Raw genomic sequence first — 15,184 nt, 5'->3', positions numbered from 1 at the left:
CAGATCTAGCCTTTGTCACATTAGATTTCCAGTCCTATATTAAAGCAGTGAATAACATGCACCCCTTCTGTTGCAAGAAGTCATTTGGTCCTTGGAAAACACACCACCCCCTTCCTGCCCAGGCACATGGCAGCTTCAAGCAGAATCCCATGCAATGATTTAGGATCCTTCTGTCACAATGAACTCTGGGCATTTTTCCAGTAAATCAGAAATAGAGCTAGTAATGTCAGTGTCGAGATTATCTCATTAAACAGTACATGAGCAGGAAGAGAAGAGAGACTACAGATTGCAGAAAAACAAGGACCGTTAATCATAGAGTCCCTGTCTACTGAAGCATAACAAATGAGAACAGCTGGTCTCCAATAAGTCTACATGATTTTAATTGATGGAAGCTGTTAAGAAAAGAAAGTGTGTATACATAGAAAAGTATACACATGTAAAAATGCAATTTCTTTTTTACTTTGAAGTCAATTTCAGTATTTCAATCTTATCCTGATTGTAGAGAGTCATTCAAAATAATTTGATTGGTATCGATATAAAATAGGTTTTAAACTCATTATAGTAAAAATATATGATAAACACAGATTTGTGTATGTTGCGGCAAGCAGGGGATGAAATACTACCATATCTTTAGTTTACTTTTCTAACAGCCATGTAAAGTCAAGCTGTTTAACAAAAGGCAAGATTCAACCTTGATCTTTGAGCTAAATCTTCATTTACTTCTTTGAAACTATGAGATTGGAAGCAAAAACTGCGTTTTTGATTTATAGCTTCACTGTTGAGTGAAAGGATGGAAGAAACTCTACCCTTAGGTGTCTTTTTTTTTAATGCAGCTGCTATAAAATCAATGAAAGAAATAAATAAAAAACTTTTTTCCTTTGGGAGCATAATCTCCCTCTTATATCCTTTGTTTTTTGTCTTTCTTTCATTGCTAAGAAAATTTGGTGGCTATTATTGTGGTCTGTATTGCCCATCACTGTCACTATGCCTGATATTACAACTCCATTTTTACTTAACCTTCAAAGAAATTAATGGAGAACAAATGAAGTACTACAAATAAGAAATAGTGATTTCACAAGCCAGTAGACAAGAGAAAAATAATTTACATTGTCTTTCCCCTAAAGATGAAAGTAAGAGTCTGTTTGCCAACCCTGTTTCAATAATTAGCTCACCTCACTGATTTTGTGGAACTTTTATTCTCATTTTTGTTGTCTAATGTCCTTGAGTTGGCATCAGAAACAAATTGGAAGCCAATGAAATGTGTGCTGGTTTCTTCCAGGATCTTTTTCTATTTAAGGAAGCAAGTTTCCGTGTAATTTCCTTGTCTTTTTTTCTTGGGTCCAAGCCTGCATGTTACACCTGTTCAATCTACTGCATTACTGTTGTGTAATACTAAAGATCTAGCCAGGGAGAGTATGCCCCTGTCATTGTCAGCAATCCTGTTCCCACATCTAAGACATCCCAGTGAATTTACAGTCAAAACCGTAATAGGGAGTTGACAAAAGAGAGTGTCTCTTTGCTGTGCATTTGTCCAAGAGGAAGGAAAGTAATTTTCATCATCATATTTGTCATAAACAAATTATTAGTAGCACAGGCTACAAAAGTTGTCATCCCCTTGCGCACTGGGATTTCAAGAGTGACTTTCAAGTTGTTCCGGAGCTCAGTGATGCCAGTTAACATGGTGCAGTGCTGCTGCTAAGGCACATGGCCACTGAGTTACCAAGGGTGCGAACTTAAATGCCTCTCTCTTGTCTTATAGGAAGTTATAGTGCAGATGTCTTTTCCTATGTGTTATGGCATGTTGAACAGGCCAGGATGACCTTCTATGGAGTTGTAAGAAGGTTGTTTATAAGAAATAAAACTGGTAAAAACCAAAGGACCTGTTGCATGCTGCATACCTTGACGGTCCTTGTAAAATGCTCATGATAACCTCATCAGGTTTTATTTAAATACATAAATTTGGTCTTTATTCAAGGGAGATCTCCAGGTTTACTAAGCTAATAAAATGTAATGCATCTAATATGTTTTTGAACATATTTTTTCTGATTTGTTCTAGGTTCTTTTAAGTTTGAGTTAACTGCTTGTAAATAATTTATGTTAACACCCATTATAAATGCTCACATAGTTGCTACACTGACATTTCATGTAGTTAACATAAGCGTTTGTATCTTAAAGCAAGTATTTATGGAATTCTGTTAACTATTAATTACAGCTGTGATTGCAAATTCATTTGAAATAGTAAGCTCACTGTTCAAGAATGGGCCTAACTTTAGGCTTATAGGGTTATTTCATCCGTCCAGCAGTTCTGCACAGGAACGTCTAGCTTTCGAAGAAACAGAGGAACAGCCTACTTTTACTCTCAATTGTTTTAATAGGAAAGAAGGAAAATGAGGAACCAAATATACTATTGATAGTGTTTTGCTTTGCGTGTTGTATTTTAGTTTTTAACATTTTAAAGGATTAATAATCAGTCCCAATTTCTAAAAATCAGGATGCTTCAGAATGTGTCAATAGACCCAAAGGAAAAAGAAACCCAGCTAGGGACAAAACCAAAATATCTTGAGAAAGGAATAGTTCTTCAGCCGCATTTCTTAAAATTTTTCTGCTTCTCATATTCCTTTCTTATTCTTGTAGCTTGTTTGTATATAATATTTCAGGTAAGGGACACCATGAAAACGCATGCATCTTAAACACTTTGAAAGCAGCAGTGGACCACCAGCCAGCTGACACATCTAAATAATTTGCAGGAGAATAGCTGCCTAAGCTTTTTTGCTTTGTCAAAACAAATAACTATATAAGGTATCTATCAGCATTATTTAAGCCTATTTGCCTAAAATGAAACTGTAAAGTCAAAATGTTTTCTTAACATCTTTTTCCAAGCAGAATTTATAGAAATGGAGAGGGAGGGTGTCTGTTAATTATATACAGTGCTTTCACAAATATCTAGAAGAACAGAATCATAGAATATTTGGGTTGGAAGAGTCCCTTAAAGGCCATCTAGCCCAACCCCCCCTGCAATGAGCAGGGACATCCTCAACTACAGCAGGTTGCTCAAAGCCCCGTCCAACCTGACCTTGAATGTTTCCCGGGATGGGGCATCTACCACCTCTCTGGGCAACCTGTGCCAGGGTTTCACCACCCTCACTGTGAAACATTTCTTCCTTATGTCTAATAGCAATCCACCCTCTTTTAGTTTAAAACCATTACCCCTTGTTCTATCGGAACAGGCCCTGTTAAAAAGTCTCTCCCCGTCTTTCCTATAGACTCCCTTTAAGTACTGAAAGGCTGCCATAAGGTCTCCCTGGAGCCTTCTCTTCTCCAGGCTGAACAACCCCAACTCTCTCAGCCTGTCCTCACAGGAGAGGTGCTCCATCCCTCTGACCATTTTTGGGGCCCTCCTCTGACCCCGCTCCAACAGGACCATGTCTTTCCATGTGCTGAGGGCTCCAGAGCTGGACATAGAGCTCCAGGTGGGGTCTCACCAGAGCAGAGGAGAGGGGCAGAATCACCTCCCTCGACCTGCTGGCCACATATATCCTATTGCTTAGGATATATTTATATTGAAATTATACTTTAGAGATGGAATCCTGATTTGTTGTACCTCAGCATTTGTAGGGAATATTCCATCATTGAAATTCTTTAAATCAAGACAGCTATCTTTTAGTAAATTGTTCTAGTTCAAGCAGTAATTAGTTTGAAGAAATCCTATGGCCTTTGTTAAGTAGAGGAGAGGAGCCCCAAATGTTTATTTCTTACACTAAAATCCACAGATTAAATTATCACTGTTGTACAAATAATGACTGTAGTGAATACTTGTAGCTAAAGTCATATAAAATAAAGACAAATACAACTGTGTTGTGAACTGATGGTGTAAGATGAATAATCTGAGATACCGAACTTGAAAGGGACATTGGCAAAAAGATGTATAGCACTAGAAAGTAACTGTAACTGCTGCTTTGAATCCATATTTCATTCATGTTCCTTCGTAAGGAACATGTATTGAATTGCCTCATGTAAAGTAATTCATTTTACTGTCTCTTTCTTTAAAACATTGATCTCCACAGACTACTTTTAGAGGACTAAGCTTAAGTAATGTCTTCAAGTGGTCCTACTGTTTGCAAGTATTGATAGTTCGGTCAGGAAATAGGCACAGTAGCATGTGAGCTAAATGATGACTTATTTCACAGCGTCTAATTGTAAATAATTTGTGACTTTCATTAATAACCTAGAATTTATTGCTAGAGATGATTCACTGAGGAGCTATAAACAGAATAGTCACATTCAGCTCATGACTACTTTGATGGAAAAATAGAACTAAGTTCTAATTTTTACACTCTTCGTTAGATATTCTTCACCTACCCAGTCCTGTCATAAACTTCAATTGCAGTGTACACACTGTGGTTTTAACACAGAATATTTGAGCAGTGTGTGTAACACTCAACTGGAAAAAATCGAGAGATTAAAAAGTTCATGCAGTATTTTGAGAATATAATTTACCTTAATATTCTTCTTGTGTTTAGATATCCCATAACAATGGGGTTTAATACTGCAATGCCTTTGTTATGCCATCACCGGGATCCAATGCAATTTATGTACAATGTGTTTTCAGCTCTACGTCACTTACTTCTATGTAAGTAATTAAAACACTAAATAAGAAGGATCAATTGATTTTCATTCAAAATGAATGTTGATTGATGATGCTAGCAGAAAATATTTGTGAAACAGAAGATTTTTCTTAATTTAAATTAAAACTAACACACACTTAAAAAACAGGTGGACCACAAGAATCAGTCTCAAAGGAATGTTTGCTTCATTCACTGTCTGCTAGGGACTGTGTGTGTGGAGCTACTGTAAATTTTTAAAATTATCTTGTGTGGTATCTGGAGAATCTAGTTTGAATAGGAGAAAGTTTCTCGTTGTGATGTATTATCACCAAGATCCTGAAAGGAAAAACTATCCAGATGTATTGAACTGCTATATATTTCATTTGACTCTTAGTCATGCCAGTTAGTGATTTCAAGTATTTCTTGTACTCTTACGTCAGCCCTGGAGACTGTGCTTACACTTCAAGTAAATTAAACTAAAAGTTTAAGTTAAACATTGGAAATCCTAATAATGGACTTAATCTTGGACTTCCCAGTATATAATCACTCAAACAGTCCATGTTGCAGGGGAAACACTGTTATCGTGTGCCCAGACCCGTCTCACATCTATCTGGGGAACGGCACAACCGTCTGCTGCAAACACACCACATGAACCAGATGGTCAACTGCATGGATTGCTGCTGTTGTACATGTCTTTCACATGCCTTACATAGCTGATGAGCTCCAAATTTATATATAGTCCAGGGGGAAGAGTAAATACCTCCAGAGGCCAAATAGCTCATGATTTACGTACTTCGCTTGATCTCCTGGAGACAACTCCTTTTCCTCGTCGTCTATAGCTTTAGCCTGTGCTTCCCTTTTGGCACTCAGCTACAAACTGCTGTGCTTGAATATCTGTCTAGATGTTCTTGTGTGCGTTTCATGACTTACTTAAAGCGATAAGCTCAGATATGAAATTCCCTTGTGAACTCACAGAAAGGCAACCTGCCACTTCCTGAGAGTACTGGCTAGCCAGAAGCTCCCTCAGAAAGGCCAGTCTGCTGTCAACCAGCGGCGAAGGCACTGGATGAGCCTGGTCGTCTTTGTGTGTCACTGAGGACTTTTCATATTACTTTTGTTCAAAAATACCAAAAGGTTAAGGGACGGGGGAGGAGAAAATATAAATTTAGTTGCAGTTTTGATGTCAAGGAATGAGCAATTAAATAATAAAATTGGAAAACCTGTTCATCATTTTGACAAAAACGCAATTTATTCTCTCCCCTTCCACAGCTCTCCCCACCCTCTACCAGGATTAGTGTTCCAGGAAAAAATTTCATACTAAAAATAGAAAAACAAAAATAACAAAGCAGAGGCAGAAGGAAATGTTCTCAAAATTACCTTTCATTTTTCTTAGAACAATATGGTTACTGTAATAAAGATGATTTTAAGCACTCTGAGAGCTTTTACTATTACTTCAGAGAATGTAGCAATCTAAATTATTTTACCATTGTAGTAGACTACTAATATGCAATGAGTTTTTTCAGTCAGAGTTGTTAGACTGTGGAGTGCTGCAATTTTCTGAAAAATATACATTTTCAAGATTTGTGAGTCAGAATATATTCCTTTCTAAGTGAGGTTCAAATTTTTGACAATGCCTGTTAAAGTTATTCCATTATTTCTCTTATATTGCTTGCATAATTTTAGAAATGTTTTCAGGACTTCTGCTAAAGATTTTTTGCTTAATAAATTCTGATTTAGTTGTTTTATTTCGCACCTATTGATTTTTTTTTTTTTTTATTACATTTTGTATCCTGTCTTGAGCTTTGAATACACTGGAAAACTGATACAATGTTCCAGATCATCCTGGCAGCACAGGAACACCTTTTTTGGTATCAGTCCATGTTGTTACTATTTCTTATAATGATCAATGAGATTGATATTGTGGTTTGCTGCTAAGAATGTATGATGTCCACATTTCTAACTGACTCTGTCAGTGATCAACGTTGAGCAAATTCTCAGGTTTCTGTTTAATTGGGTTCCATGTTATCTCAATCACATTGACAATCATCTGATTAATTTTTGGCAGAAGCACTTCATACTGGCATAAATCACCACAACCCCTACCTTCTTAAGAAGAAAAAATAGCCTTTCTTTCTTTCTGGCTAATTGACTCTTTTTTGTAAAGGCATCAAAGGACATCTTAATTTGCTTATGGGATGCATGACTAATAAAGGGATACCTTTCATCCACAATGAAACCTACAGTATGAGACTTCATTGTTTTCTCTTGAAGAAATCATTATGTAATTTCAGTACTTACTGAACTGGAAGCTGTTCATTAAAAGTCTGAGGCTCGCTTCAAGGCTTTCAAGCCTCAAAGTCAAGTTAGTGTTTTCTGTAGAAGTGAAAAGTCAATAATACGTAAAGCAGTTTGCATTTAATTTACATTAATGTAAAAGAAAAACTACTCCAGAGCAGTGCATACTTTTCTGAGAATATGAAAATCATAGAGCTTTGTTTGGTGAAGCATAACAATGTATCATATTAAAATACCTGGTGATCCCTATGCTCTAATACGATTGTTACATATCTGAATTGTCTTTAAGGGAATAGTATTTTCTTATAGAGTCGCGTATTGTAAAAGGTCGTATTCGATAATGTGTAGTAGCAGTTTGGGTAAACAATGAAGACTCGTGGAGTAGTTTTCATTGTGGAAAAAAGAACATGCAGAACACTTTCTCATCTGGCTGACACATAAATCTATCAGAACAAAATGAAAGTATTTAAGAGGAAATAGCTAAGCTTAAGAAAAAAGTAAAATTTGTGGTGATTTTCTTCACTCTAGCAACATCTAATTCTGTTCTGGTCCTTCATACTGTGTACTGAGACTTAGTAACTACTGGTACCTGGGATTTCAGATGGGCCAGCAGGAAAATAAATCTGGTAACTGATGGCCAGTGGTTAGTACTTTAGTCTGATTTTTCTCTTGCTGTAGGACCTTGCTCTTGAAACATTATGTTCTTGAGAATTTAAACCCATGGTGGGAAAATGGAGGACATGCAGGAGCCGGGAAATTAGACACTCATTTAGTCTGATGATTGTTGTGGCAGTGCGTACTAGAGATCACAACCTAGAAGCAAATTTCATAAAGGAGAAAGAGCAGACCAAAGCAGCCTCATATGGAGTCTGAGGAGGTTTTAAGACTTTATTTGTTCAGATTCAGTCTTGTGCTTTGGAGATCAAGTTTTCCTCCGTACACCATACTGGCTTGTGAATGGATTTATCACAGTACTGAAAATTAGTATGGTCCTGGGTGGACTTGGACCTGCTTAGTATGATGACACAACTGCAGGAATTTGGAGTCGCAGCATGCAAGTCAACTAGGGTTCACTTTGTAACCCGTGAGTTATTTGTCAGTCACTAGACATGCATTTTCAACACTTTCAAAGTCACAAGTATTTTCTCTTCCTGTAATTCAACAGTTTACTACAGAAAAGTGCTGAATGAACATGAGAGTGAAGTGGTTAAGAGGTTTTACCAACCAGGGACCAGGGAGGTTTTTGCATGGGGTGGGACCTAGCAGAGAATGTATATGTTTTGGAGTGCAAGAAAGAAAAGTACAGCTAGTACAGAAATGCAAAAAAATAAAAAAATTTAAAAAAAATTACTAAATATGAATCTAACCAGACGTGTAGCAAATGGTGCATCTGAAGAGAAAGCAAAAGAAATGGCGTTGTTTAGTTTATGGAGAAGGATCAGGAAAAATGTGAAAATCAGCTTCACAATTGTAAAACTACAAAATGAAGAGGGTAAATTGTTCTTTGCATCTGCTATGAACAGAACAATAAAACTAACAACAGCTTTAACTCCAGCAAGGAATATGTAGGTGGCATACACATTCTGCAGTTTTTTCTGTCCGACATTTGTCGATCTGACTGCACCCACAATTATAAGTACTAAGTTGCTGCTGGAAGGCATTTTCAGTTATGCATACAAAACTGTAATTCCCATTCTCAAAGCAGTCCTCTTGAAAAACTTGGTTCTCTTTCTGCTAAAGGCAGTGGAATTATTGCCAAAATTAGGCAACTAATGGTAAAATTTAACCTTGTACAGGTAGATAGCACAAAGCCTATATCATACTTAAGTCTCACTTGAATCAACAAAACGAGATTTCTGTGAAGGGTAAGCCTTTATTCTGGACTCATGATTCAGTGATGATTTTCTCCATAAATTAGAATGTGAAGACTGCATATTTCAACTGTGTTCAATCCAGTGTGATAAATAAAGCCCAAAAAAAAATTTTCTCACTTGAATGCATTTCAACGTTATATGTTCTGACACATCATTATATACTTGGAAAACTGCAGAACTATCCAAATATTATGTAGAAACTTTTTGGAATATTTTTGTTTATTGAGAGTATCTTACAGGGAACAATTACAAAAAGTATGTGAAATTTGCATAAGTATTAAACAATTCCTTTAATTCAACGGGTGGCAAATGTTCTACTCCAAGGACTTTACATGACTGAGAGGGCCAAATTACTGGATGATAGCCAGCACCCCTCTCACTCCTTTATAATAAATTCAAAAAGATTGCTGTACCCTGAGAATAAAAAATTGAAATACGTATGTTCTTAAATACTGTTTATACATTTCTGGGGGAGAAAGGTGTTAAGGATAACAATTATGTCATAGCTGTTAAATCAAATTTGTGTATAAAAGCCAGAAATAGCCTGCTTGTGGAGCTGAGTGATAAATATAATAACATATGGCATACTAAGCAAAATACCTATTTTTTTGTCAAAATTTCTGAGGCTATACCATAAGGTCAGATTAAGTTTCAGTCTCTGTAGGTAGCATGCATTCCATTATATTTTAGCAGCAAATGGGTTTTTATTTCTTACAGATTTGGTTTTGCTTGCATGTATGTAATATCTATATAATAACTATAATACCAAATAAACCTGAATCTACTCGTCGATCACCTGTGAAAACTTTTATATATCAACATGAGAAACTGTCATGACATCTTTCCAAGCTAATACAGCACTGATTCATCTCCCTGTAAGAACGATATGAGTGTAGGATTCAGTGTGCCTATGATATAATACTTAACTGCACCCGGTAATGCTCTTATCTAGTGCCTTGCGCTCCCAGGAAGCCAATCAAGTGAATGTTTTCTCGTGCGAATGATGGTGTAACACTTCTGTCGTACAAAACATTAATCCTGCTGATGTCCATTAACTTCTGTTTGTTGAAGTGGAAAAACTGCATGTTCTAAGAAAAGGAATAGGAAAGCCTAACTTGAGAGTCCTGGATACTGTCATCGTGCAAGTTACATGCTTCTGGAGATAACATGACTTAGTTCAGTGCTCAAGTAATATGGCTCTTGGTATAAGCCGGCAGGATGGCCCTGTTTTGTTTCACGGTCTCTTTTATGGTTTTTCTGAGGTGGCCTCCAAAACTTGCACATTCTTCAGAATTCAGCACCTGCTGGGCAGGCTTCTCTCAAGTTATAAAACAGAAAGAACAATTATTTCATCTGGAAAAGTGTTAAAAAATATTGTTGATACAATACTCAGCCACTTTTTTTGTTTTTCCTTTCCAGGATTACTTATTGCCATCTACCTTTCCAGAGTAAATGGCTTTATGTTGGAACAGAGAGGGGAAATACACACATTGTAAATATTGAGTCCTTCATTCTTTCTGGATATGTTATCATGTGGAACAAGGCAATAGAACTGTAAGTGCAGACTTTTTTGCATTTGTGTCTATGGTCATTCCTGTAGCTGTCTTAAGATCAATTTTTAAGAATAATTTGTTTTTACAAAAACTAACAAGTCTTTTGAAAACCTTTTATCTTAATGACTGCCTGTGCAGTATTAACTGTTTGTTACAGGATGTTAGGAATTTAGATTTATGATAGAGACCACATAATTCTGTTTTATATAAGAGAAAAAGTTATTTGAGAATCTGTTTTAACGGTAAAGTTCCATGACATACAGATAGTCATTAATCTCACAAATTCAGTGTTTGCTGTTTCAGCGGATAGCTTGTTCACCATCTCATCCAAACATCCTGTGAAGAGAATAATGGAGTATATTGGCCCTAAAACCCTATGGAGAACTTTTCTTCGTTGAACTGTAGAATCATTTAGGTGAGAAGGGACTGGAGGTCTCTAGACCGAGCCTTCTGTGCAACACAGGGCTAATTTCAAAGTTAAATCAGGCTCATCAAAACCTAATGAAGTGGTAGGAAAGGTAATGAGTGTCTGTTAAATGACAGTTCTCTGACAAGCAGACAGAGGTGCCTGTGTTGTGGCTATGAAATGGAGGGAGACTGACTTACACAAAAATGACTGGGGTAAAGCTATGCTTCCTGCAAGCAAAAGCCTCAACAGAAATGGAAAGTTATTTTCTCTGCTGTTTCCTCTGTGAAGTTCCAGCGAGAGGAACGGCTGTGGGCAAACTCACAGTATTTCATGCAGTTTCTGAGAGATCTGCTTCATGTTGTGGGGTACCTGTAACCTCTGGTAGCAAACTGAAACTCGCCCGGCTCAGTGAGCCAAGAGGACGGTATCTAAGAGTAAGGCTACAGGCCTACAGTGGTGGATCTAATTCTCTGTCCCAAGTAGAGATCACATTGATAGCAAACACTTTTCTCCAAAATTCTCCCCTTTCCCTTTTTTTCTCTGATTTTAGCACTGATTTTCACTAATTACATTACTTTTCACTAATTACATTTTCACTAATTACATTATTACTGATTTTCACTAATGTCCCCCAGACTGACAAAACTGACACCTCATTTTCTTTCCTCTCCTCTGCCCCCACCGAACAATTATAAAAATCTAATCTTATCTTCAAAGGAGATGAAAACCAGGATTCAAATGGTAATCAAGATTCAGACAGTCTGCTGGTAAATCTTTCATTCCAGTTCTCCATTTTGGAATGTTTTTTTGTCCTGCCTTTGTAAGACTTTGCTCAGCTCTGCTCAGGAGTTTTGGCTGAAAAATTACTGCTGGAGGATATGGTTTAATCAATACCAGAATTAATATGTTCATTTCGATGAGCTCTTCAGGTGGGAAGTATCGTAATTATTTCTCTTTCTTGCTTTGTTTTGATGATGTTGACATATTAGAGAGGTTTTTGATTCCCATATTTTAAAATGTGTATGTATATATTGAGTATATAATGCCTCTGAGGTTTTGAGAACAGCACATTTTTGCTTTGTGTGCATTTGGAATTTGCTTTCCTTCAGACATTAGGAAGTTTCCATTCTATATGGAAATAAATCTGAAAGTTTTTTATTAAATGGAAGCCTTCCACCAAGTTTTACTCCTAATTCTTTCAAAATTGTTTTAGATAATTTTTTTTTTCTTTAATGGCACAACAGACCTCTTTTTTATGAGAACAGAATGATGCCTGTCTTCAATGAAAAGTATATGGGAAATAAGGGCTGCTTACTAGCAAGCTTCGGTCCTGGGTTGTTGAGATAGGCTAGATGCTGTGCAAGAAACTACCCCTCTAGAACCTTTTAGTAGATAGGCAGCCTCTCCTAACTATCTTCTTTGTATTGCCTGTGCAGGACTATACCTAGATTTTCTGCAATTTTTCTTCCATAAGTTGTGAAAGGTAATGACAACATAACACACATAGGCCTTGTGTCACCTCAAGTACTTGGAGATGCTGTGTGGTTACCGTAATGGTTTCCTCTTCTAAAAAGCTAGTTTGCCATGTACTGTTTTGGCAACAATTGAGCACAGGTGTTCATTCATTACTCCTTCTAGCTCTGTCAATCTTACAAGTATAACTTGATCCCTGTAAGCCGTGTGCTAGGCTAAGGCGGCTGTACCCTCTTCATTCAATCTCATCATGTACTTCTTGATATGGAATGGATGAAGCTGTCCTGTATTACACAGCTGGACAGGGGATCCTGTGTGTCTCAAGATTATTTTCTCTGTACTAGAGTAAGAGGCTGATGTGGATAATGGTGATATTTGCCCCAGCAGCCACCTTTAATGGATGCTACAAGCACTCTTGAAGCTGAAACTAGGTGACTTTCTCAGTGAGGTAATTTGAACTCTCCCTGGAATATGACATAAGATAATAACAAACTGTGATGTTTCTTCCAGTGCTATTGCTTTCTTGGAGGAAAAATGTAACTTAGATTAGCTTTTAAAGGGAATGTTATTAACTCAAGGAGTAATTCATGAGGATGGGCTTCTGGGAGTAGACTTTCCTTTAGAATTGTACTGAGACACATTTTTGAGAGCAAGTTTTATTTTGGGCCATGGATATGTTCTTATTTGATTATATTTTTTAATCTTCACATTATTTTCACACAATCTTCACTTAATTTTCACATCTTAGTGTTATAGAATAATACCATAGTTCATGTTGGCAGGCCACTCTGGAATTTTCTAGACCAACTTCCTCCTCACAGTAAGATCACCTATGAGACCAGGTTTTTCAGGGCTGATAGGGCCTGTTGATGTTAAGTACTTTCAAAGGTTAAAGAAAATAATAAAATGTATGTATGTAAAGCTTCAGGAACAGCTTTAGCCTTACCACAAATGATGTAAGAGGTGATAGCGGTCATAACATTGTTTTTCATTCTGAGGTAGATTATACCATTTCAGAGTGTGGGATTAGTTTGAAGATGTTACAATTATCTATAAAGCTTGGAAGGAGAGGGTTTACCTTCTGTGCAAGCATATTTGTGTCAAACTTATTGGAAAGGAAAGCCTGGTAAAAGTGATTGCTCTGCTGCTATATTCGAGTCCTCAGTTTAGATGGAGGGTCTATAAATAGAATTTTGAGTGTGTCGGATTTGTATGTCATCTGCACAAACAAGCCTGAAGGAGAGTTCTTCCCTCTTCAAGCAACTCTGATACAGTTTCTAAAATTGCAGCCTGAATCTACTAATATAACATGACTTTCTTTCAAACTCCCTCCTCATTTTTTTCATTGACTTGTACCTACTTCTAATGAAATCTCTGTGAATTTTCATAATGTGTATTTAATTCTGTTGTCATTAAGATTTCAAGGCTTTGCAGTGAAAACCGATAGGAGATTAAATGGGTTAATTTTTTTAAGACCTGACATGCTTCACCTTTGGAATGTTAAATTATGTATTACCATACCTAAGTCAGTGTAGGGCCAAATTACCTCTCATTTTGTGAGAGTACAAAAAACCCCAGCTGAAATTCCAGTTCTGTTAGTCTTTCAGAATATGGTTGAAGAGGGCTTCCATATGCATTGCTAACACTGTGGCCAAAGTAGCCACTGTGGCCATATTGTGACCTCTGAAGAGGTCAGAATATCTGTGTTGTCATTTCTCCCTTTGGAAAATACTTGCAAGTTGTATTCCAGACTTTCATCATGAACTGAGTTTGTCCTTGGTCATGATGACGTTGCTCAGTAAATAATATAGTAAATGGTATTGCATAGGTGAAAAAAAGATACAGAGCATAGAAAACATATTCCAACAATTCATTTTAGTCTGTTCATGGACTTATCAAGGTTTCAACCCCACAAATAGTTTCATGACACTTCTTGAGATTAATTCATTCTAGAGAACATAGCTCTCGTCCTCAGCAAAAAAAACGCGTTGTCAATCAGTGAGGCCTGTCAAATGATTGCAAGAGGTTTTGTACTAACAGTGATTCTGTTGCAGAGAATGACTGAGGTGAAGAGGCTTAGTAGTTTAAAGAATTAAAGGAGAAATGGGTTTGGACGTAACATTTTTAGACTTTGCAGAAGATGCAAGAAGTCCTATCATCTTGTCCTGCATGGCTGCTTTGGCTTAGAGATTTGTCTTTTGGTTTGTTTTTTGGTGTTTTGGGGTTTTTTTCTTGAAAGCTTGCTACCATTTGCCATTTTGTTGCCTACTTCTGTATGAAAATGTACTGAAAGATCTGTAGAGCACTATATTTTGGAGTGATAGTGGTTTTCTCATTATGATCTGTTCAGAAGCATCTGACAAAAAGATGGTTGCAATACCTATAGGGACCAATAGGGACTGTTGTCTTCTCATCCAGGAGAGATCATCCAGCTTGCTTAAACAGTATTGTGAGAAATTAAGGCCTGAATAGACAAATAACGCAAATGACACGTGAAATTTTTTGTTTGAGATGATTTTCAGTACTGAGGCATATCTGATTCTAGAAGTCACAGGAAAAATTGCTTTCTGAATTGTGTGCACTGTCAGTGCACAGTGGACCTGTCCTTGTCTAGAGCTGAGAAAGGCCATTAGAATATGGGGAGTTTTAGAAACATTTTCTCTAGCAATTCTTGTCTCAACCATTTCTACCATCTCATGCATTGCCACTACCTCAGACCACACTGAAGCATCTTTTCAGCTAAGAATGAAGAATAATTCAAAACATTTTCACTTGTCATTTCTCTGTTATGTAGCAGAGCTAGTCCTTTGCCAGAGATGTTTGTGGCTTATGATACTGTTCGGTTTTCTATTCTCTAATAAGCAAACAGTTTCTCTCTTTTCCTTCAAAATGTTTGGAAACAGATGTGTAAAACAAAAACAGTCAATGAGCCCAGCATGTCTTCATTTACTCCAACTACACTGAAATAAAGTAAGA

At 36.9% G+C, this 15,184-nt stretch overlaps 1 protein-coding gene across 2 annotated transcripts in view; it reads left to right on the top strand.

Annotated features, from left to right (window-relative positions):
• Positions 1 to 15,184, top strand: part of STXBP5L (syntaxin binding protein 5L) — a gene marked incomplete at its 3' end in the record, with an annotated part of 212,603 nt that overhangs the window by 89,970 nt on the left and 107,449 nt on the right. For both annotated transcript variants that reach the window (XM_082013863.1, XM_082013862.1), the window contains exon 5: positions 10,193 to 10,327. In XM_082013863.1, the coding sequence (XP_081869989.1) occupies positions 10,193 to 10,327 (135 nt within the window). The remainder of the gene's footprint in view (positions 1 to 10,192; positions 10,328 to 15,184) is intronic.

Source organism: Phaethon aethereus, assembly GCF_964289735.1.
Source record: "Phaethon aethereus genome assembly, chromosome: 1".
Classification (NCBI taxonomy): domain Eukaryota; kingdom Metazoa; phylum Chordata; class Aves; order Phaethontiformes; family Phaethontidae; genus Phaethon; species Phaethon aethereus.
This window is presented reverse-complemented; position numbering and strand designations above follow the sequence as displayed.